This window comes from Homarus americanus, unplaced genomic scaffold, assembly GCF_018991925.1.
Source record: "Homarus americanus isolate GMGI-L3 unplaced genomic scaffold, GMGI_Hamer_2.0 scaffold40856, whole genome shotgun sequence".
Taxonomy (NCBI): domain Eukaryota; kingdom Metazoa; phylum Arthropoda; class Malacostraca; order Decapoda; family Nephropidae; genus Homarus; species Homarus americanus.
Genome location: NW_024734615.1, coordinates 8,035,469 through 8,043,065, shown reverse-complemented (window position 1 = coordinate 8,043,065; position 7,597 = coordinate 8,035,469). Strand labels below are relative to the sequence as shown.

The 7,597-nt window shown below is 39.4% G+C and overlaps 1 protein-coding gene across 1 annotated transcript; it reads right to left on the bottom strand.

Moving 5' to 3' along the window:
- Positions 1 to 3,200: 3,200 nt before the first annotated feature.
- Positions 3,201 to 7,186, bottom strand: LOC121870310. The gene is made up of 6 exons (XM_042372092.1): positions 7,139 to 7,186; positions 5,538 to 5,718; positions 5,235 to 5,258; positions 5,061 to 5,093; positions 4,683 to 4,706; positions 3,201 to 3,827 (listed from the first exon to the last, which is right to left on the bottom strand). The coding sequence occupies exons 1-6, from the start codon at positions 7,151 to 7,153 to the stop codon at positions 3,802 to 3,804; spliced, it is 303 nt and encodes a 100-aa protein (XP_042228026.1). The 5' UTR covers positions 7,154 to 7,186; the 3' UTR covers positions 3,201 to 3,801.
- Positions 7,187 to 7,597: the final 411 nt, after the last annotated feature.

Here is a 7,597-nt window from a genome sequence, read left to right as displayed (position 1 = left end):
ACAGCAGGTGGGGCCCATAAGGCAGAGGTGGCGGACTTGGTGGCCTCGTATGACCGACATTCAGTCACTACCACCTGGAGTGTGGAGGAAGCGTCCAGGGGGATGAGTCGCTGCATCAACTCTTCGTGCCTGACACCTGTCAAGATCCCGTGCTTGATCCAGGCTTCCTCACATTCCCGGCTGTGCGCCTTGCAGACGTCGATCTCCTCTGACAAACTCTTCAAACGTACAAAAAAGTCGTCAAAGGATTCGTTCTCCGCCTGCTTGCAGCTGGTAAAGGCACGGCGACGCAAAGCCTCGTTGTTCCGACCCTTAACGTGCTCCTGTAAAAGGTCGAGCACATCCGTCACTGAAGAGGTAGAGTCGGGAGGCACGTGCAACGTGTGCTCCAAAACTCTCTGGGTCTCCAGCGACAAACACATCCGCAGTTGGATGAGCTGTTTGTTTGGAGGCATGCTGTCAAGGTCCACCATCGTGGAGTAATCTGTCCAACGCCGCCTCCACTCACGAAAAAGCTGAAACGTGACGTCTGGTGAGAGGGCGGGTGGGGGTTGAACAGATGCCTTGGGAGCTGGAGGACGCTGGTGTGGTGGAGGAGGGAGTGTACTGGTGCCTTGAAGCGCGCTACCTGCGAGTGAGGGAGGGTGGGTTAGCGCCAGGGTCGCCAATAGTGCCTCAAAACGCAACTTTTCCTCCACTCTTCGTGTCTCCTCCCTCTGAAAATCCATTTCTCTACGTCGCTCGTCCCGGTCGTCCATCCACCTCAGAATTGTGGCAATGTCCGTCACAGGAGGTGGAGGATGAGAGTCTGCGCCGGGTGGAGGGGAAGGTGGTGGGGAGTCGTGTCTCCCATCTTGACGTTGTCCCTTCTTACCTCCCATCTTTGTGTGTGCGTGGACTGCACTGTTTAATATATAAAGTGGCGCCTCAACAGCTCGAACCACATATATATGACATAAACAGCGCGAAAATCACGCATATGGTCCGCTGTTCTGTCCGTGAGTGAGTGAATGCGTGCGTGCGTGCGTGTGTGTGTCTGAGAGAGCGGAGGGAGCGTGGACAGCTGCGTGGTCCGGCAAGACCGTCAGTGTCCCCCGGATGTCGCACGAGAAGGGTGTACGCCTGCGTGCTCCGTGGGTACCACAAAAAAAGACAGGCCAATGCTCAACTTAGCTCTAGACACACACTAATACACTGACACTAACACTGCCACCGTCACTAAAACGCACTGTGACGGCGCAACACTGCACATCGCGGCGAAACACAGCGCAACACAACACAACACACTGAGTCGACGCGCATCACCGGCAGACGTAACTGTCGGCATTGTTCACACACTTAGTAAGTCCACAGATCCTAGACACTGCGCCATGAAGGTTACTAGTGTAGTTGCCCCACTAGGAGTAACTGTCTGATCCTCGACATATGCTGGATTGTCAGTCGATTGAAAATGTCCACAGGAAGGGCCACCAGACTGGTGCCTGCACTGCGGCACCTCAGCTACCCAGAGAGATTAGAGCGCCTGAAATTGCCTCGCTTATACTACAGAAGGGTAAGGGAGGACCTAATTGAGGTGTATAAACATCCCAAAGGGCACTACTCAGTTTAGAGTCCTTACCTGGAGCTGGCGGACGCTCGCCCCACAAGAGGTCACAGCTCAAGTTTGAAGAAGCAGCAAGCCCAGAAAACTGTGAGGGGTAACTTTTTCGGAGTGAGTGCTGTGAACTCTTGGAACAATATGCCAGAGATTATTGTGACGGCACCGAGTATGAGCTCTTTCAAGACCAGACTTGACCAACACTGGAGCAGATTCAGATACATTCAGGAGCCAGTGCATGCCCAGTACTTGCCGACAGTGCGTAACAGAGACGTAACCGATCTCCCAAGAGGCTAACGAGCCGATCAGTGGTGAAGAGGATAGAAGTAAAAAAAAAGTAAAAGCTGTGTGTGTAAAATGCTATACTGTAAGAAAGAGGAGTGTGTAAAATTGCTAATATTGATTCTTTGTATAACTGGGGCGGCCACAGTGGAAAATCTATGAGCTGAATCACGTGTATAATAATGAATTGGGTAGTTTATCACTGAGAGATCATTAACGTGTAACAAGAAAAATACTGGAATTATTACGATACTATGACGCACCTGGAATTAAAAATTATACTTAGAAATCAGTCGCTCCTAGAACTGCACACACGTTATGATACAACAGGCATAAAGAAACTAAAGAACCGGAAGACGATAATTTAGCAATAAAAAACAAACAAGTACTGTACTATGAAAATGTCAAGAGTTATCGCAGGGAGAGGCCATATTACCATCTTACTGAGCCTCTTACAAATACAGTAGTGGTCGCTCACACGAAGTCCATCTTTCTGAACTTTTAAGTATTGACCAAAAAATAATATATTTACAAACCTAAATACAACCTTAAAAGACCTTAGTTGTTTTAAAGCGCTGTGATACATTATAATATCGACATCTACGATTGGTATCACAGAAAGAAATAAGATGCGGCTTCATATTTGTCTCTGAATGACTCGCAATTATTTTTATCCCAATTTCCTCATTCCAGCTACCAGTGCTCTTTTATTTGTAAAGTCACAAATATTACAAGTGCCGTAATAACAAATAAGAATTTACCAGTCAGTTATCCGCGAACCGCCAACTGTCGCCAACACGGAAGCGGAAATTGAAATTAATTCTATTAATAATCATAATAGTGTATTGCCTGGTCAACAACAAAAAATCATATAAAACTGGTACAAAATATAAGAGTTCGCTTCCTGGTTGTATCTGTACGTTATTAGGACGCTAGAAATACTTATACAACAGACATAACAGATATAGAGAACTAACAATACATAACAAATTTTAGACATAAATCCCGACAGTAATAGAAAAAATTATTAACATTATATATAATTAACATTACAACAATTATAGAAACCTAATCAACCCTGACAACAATATATGATAATTAATTGTTCAAAATAACAAATATAACAATCAGGCCCGTCCTTTAGGGGGGGGCGAACAGGGGCGACCGCCCGGGGCCCCGCTCGTGTGGGGGCCCCGCGGGGCCCAGCACTAAACCCAGTGACCTCGGACACATTACCTGTTGACTGGTTAATCTGACCTGACGGCTTACGCCACCATGGCAACCGTGACCTTACCATCCATAGCGACAGTCTCATGGGGGTTGGTTGGGGTGGGTTCCTCTGACCGCATAACCTGACTCCATAATCCATTGCACTCCACTCCACACAGCCAGTCCACCAGGGTCAGTAACCAGTGAGGTCAGGTTGTGTCTTGTCCTGGGGCCCCGCAGTGGCTGAGTTGCCCCGGGCCCCGCACCCCGGCCCTGATAACAATGCTTCTTATGACAGATTACTACATATATTTACTTAATGTCTTTATTTCACAATATACCTCAAATTTCATCATGGTATAGATACGAATTTGTGAATGTCTTAGGCATCAGATTCAATAGAAATTATGTGAGGTTGTTAACTGGTATACATTAGTCTTCAGCCCGAACTCAACAGAAAATGAAGGGTGGTTGGGTACAGATTCATTAGGTACACTCGACTTTGAACTTAAAAAGAAAATGGTTGGTTGGAGGTTGAGGTTGTTGATAAGTACATTGGCCTTAGAACCCCCCAAAAATAATAGATGATTGAGCACAGATGTATTAAGCTTCGGACTCAACAAAAATGGTGGTTGGTTGGGCATAGATGTATACTATTAGGCCTCGTGGTTGGGTACAGATGTAAGAATCCTCGTACCCAACACCCACCATGCTTAACCAACGTACCACTTCCTATATCCTGGTGGAAAAAGAAATTATTAGTAAACGTCACCTTCATTATTGCACAAAACATGTCGATATTACCACACCAAGTCTTACAAAGATCAATGAATAATTTAAGGTAAAAATTTTGTAACATATTGAAGTAGTAACTAATATTTATATAAAGTTAGCTAGATATAATTGCCACATGACACGCAACCCATTGAGTATAAATAAATGTGTATCCACTGTGTGTATATATTTTTCCTTGTGTATGTTGTGCAATATGTATGATGTATATTTTGTATGTTGTGTAATATGTTTGATGTATGTCGTGTAAAACGCATGTTGTGTATTATGTATGATGCATGTTGTGTGGTATGCATGATGTATGATTATATGTCAATTATAACTTTTAATTTCTTTCTTTCTTCCACCTCTATGACAATTTGAACAGAAAGTAAAAAGGAAAAACCATGGAAATAGTAGATAATGACAGCTAGAAAGAACAAGTGGCGTGAGTTGAAGGGAAAGGGAAACAAAGGAGCAATAATTGGATGATATAAAGAGAGAAAATGAGAATAGTAAACGTAGATAGAATGATTAATAATATTTGAGTGGACTAAGGATAAGGTTAGTGGCTCCTCACACACACACACACACAGCACTTCCAGTCATCAGTTTTTTAAGCATTATTTGAACATTTTTTTTTCAATAATAAAACTAAATTTGAAAAGAAACGTGATATCTCGCCAGACTCTACTGTACTTTATTTAACAAAAAACTGTTCATTGGTGCACGAGAGGAGAAAGGCTTAATTTGTTCATAGTATGCAGGTTATTTTTCTTTCTATATTAGATGTATAGGTTACAGATAATAGGAGATACATTACCTCGCCGGTTGTACCAGGAAGAAACTGGAAAGAAAAGGAGAGAAATTATGTGAGAATGGGGTAATATAATGCCGATTAAAAAGATACAGAAATAAGAATAAATGTTGAAACTTTTAATGAGTCGTCAATAGGCTGTCTCCAACAACTGACAAAAAAGGTAAAGATTAATGTAATTGTAATGAGTGATCTGGTGATGTAGGAAGGCGGACTACACGAGACTAAGAGAAAAAATAAGTATACACTTTAACTGTTCTAATTTTGGACGCAAAGGTCAAAGAACCAGCCTGAAACTTCAGGTAAAAATATGACCAATATGTCTTATAATATGTCCTCCAGTCAATATAGTAAATGACAGAGAGAAACATTAAGAGACTTTACCTCTGTTATGATGGTGAGGATATCTGGTTCGCCCTGTGGAAAGAAAGATAAGATAAAAACGGTGTCAAACATTTTTCATGCAAAACTATAATCAATATTTACTTTATTTTTTCTCCGGTAAATAATATTGGATGAAAAACAAAAGATGTAGACACAAACAACGAAATACTTTACTTCTTGAAGGGAATTTGTTTCGTCCTGTGGATAGAAAAATATAATAAATAATTGAAAGTCTTCATAACCAGGCTATATACAGTATATATGGGTGTGTGTGTGTGATTTTAAACATATACTGTGTACTTATTGAATATCTTTCACAAACAATTATGCCCGATCTCAAAACACAAATAACTTAGAATCTATGTTTAAGGACGGCCAAGCGAGCTGGGTGTCAACGATGTATATTTCACTTCTAGGGTTTATTTAAAAGGCGAATTTTTAAGTCAGCAGAGAGAGACATAACAGTACAGTACTCACTAGCCAAGGGTCTGCCGTCATAACCGTTCTTGCCGAAGCTGTGAGTGCCGTAGTTAGTCGCTCCAAAAAACCTCTGTCCAGGGAAGTCTCTCCTTCTGGTGATGTTCCTTCTGGTGATGATGAATGGCGCCCCCAACACCTCCGACAACAACACAGCCACCAATATCGCCATCACCATCACCTGTTGTGAGAGACAAAAAGACACGCGGGGCTAATTAAGAAAAAAGTCAGAAAAAAGGCACGGAAAAAACCTAACCTAACTTATATATATATATATATATATATATATATATATATATATATATATATATATATATATATATATATATATATATATTTATTTATTTCATGTAGATCCACAATGAAAACGTGGATAAGATAAATTTTGATAAAATCACGCGAGAAAAGGGAAACAACGGAGCACCTTAGCTTTCGTCTTTATTCAAGACATCTTCAGTTGCCTCTGAAGATGTCTTGATTAAAGACGAAAGCTAAGGTCTTCACGTCGATATCTGTGTGTGTAACTGTGTGTGTGTGTGTGTGTGTGTGTGTGTGTGTGTGTGTGTGTGTGTGTGTGTGTGTGTGTGTGTGTGTGTGTGTGTGTGTGTGTGTGTGTGTGTGTGTGTGTGTGTGTGTGTGTGTGTGTGTGTGTGTGTGTGTGTGTGTGTGTGTGTGTGAATATGTATATATATATATATATATATATATATATAAATAATATATAATATATATATATATATATATATATATATATATATATATATATATATATATTGTATTGTCAATGTGTACAAATCATGTGACTTTTTTCCTGTGACTTTATTTCCGTTCACTTTTGTCTGATATCATAAGGCTACTCCTCTCCTATACTGCTGCGTGGATCAAGGGGATAAATAGTAGGGAAACTGACTCGCAAAGCGTGGAAAGCGACAAAAACGAGCTGAGACAACAGGTAAAAATATCCATACATATTTGGTCATATCCTCAACTAACAGAAGCAGTACACAGAGTGAAGCTAAATAGCAACATTGATTCACAGCGCCTCGTATTAATTCATTCTGCATACTAATTCGAATCTCAGGAGATTGACCAAAGTAAGGTTACGAGAACTCTCTTTTATTATTATACATTAAGTAGATTAGAGACACAATTAACAAGTACAGTGATAATAAAAGAACACATTAATAATTTTGACTAACTGTACAATTTTCTTAAGTATTTTGAATTAACAATAGCTTAAATATTAAATAGATTACATATTCGTAGTTCATATATATATATATATATATATATATATATATATATATATATATATATATATATATATATATATATATATATATATATATATATATATTTCATTAGCCCAATAGCACATGATTTAATGTTCCCCAGTCACAGTCATGGGCTCGTGGGCCGTGGGTTCGAATCCTGGCGGGTTGAGGTGTTGATTTTATATATATATATATATATATATATATATATATATATATATATATATATATATATATATATATATATATATTAGTCAAGGTAATCAAGACCAAATAAACCACACCTGTGTCTTCTCGTGATGCTCAACTGTTCAACATTTTACTTACGTGTTTAATGTTCATCTTTGGCACTACTTCAGCTGGCACAACCTCGCTCAGTCTGTTGGAAGAAAACTTAGGTTAATTCTTTTTCTTGCATATTTGACACTTTTTTATGAATGTATGCTTAGATATCAGTAGCAAATGCTAATAATAACTTAAAGCATATATTATACCCTCTTACATAAAAATTTTATTTAATGTATTTTACAATACTATACATGTATATACTTCTGTCTCCCGCAGGTCACCACACACCGGACCTTCACCACGACTGGTGTTAGATTCCTTCAACAGGTGCGTTGAAGCTTCAAACAAATTTAACGCCAGTTTTTTTTCTCTTGGTGTTTCCTGTTTAGATATATAGTCAGCTTCAAAACGAGGATACGCATACATAAAAAAAAAAAAAAAAAAAAAAATATATATATATATATATATATATATATATATATATATATATATATATAT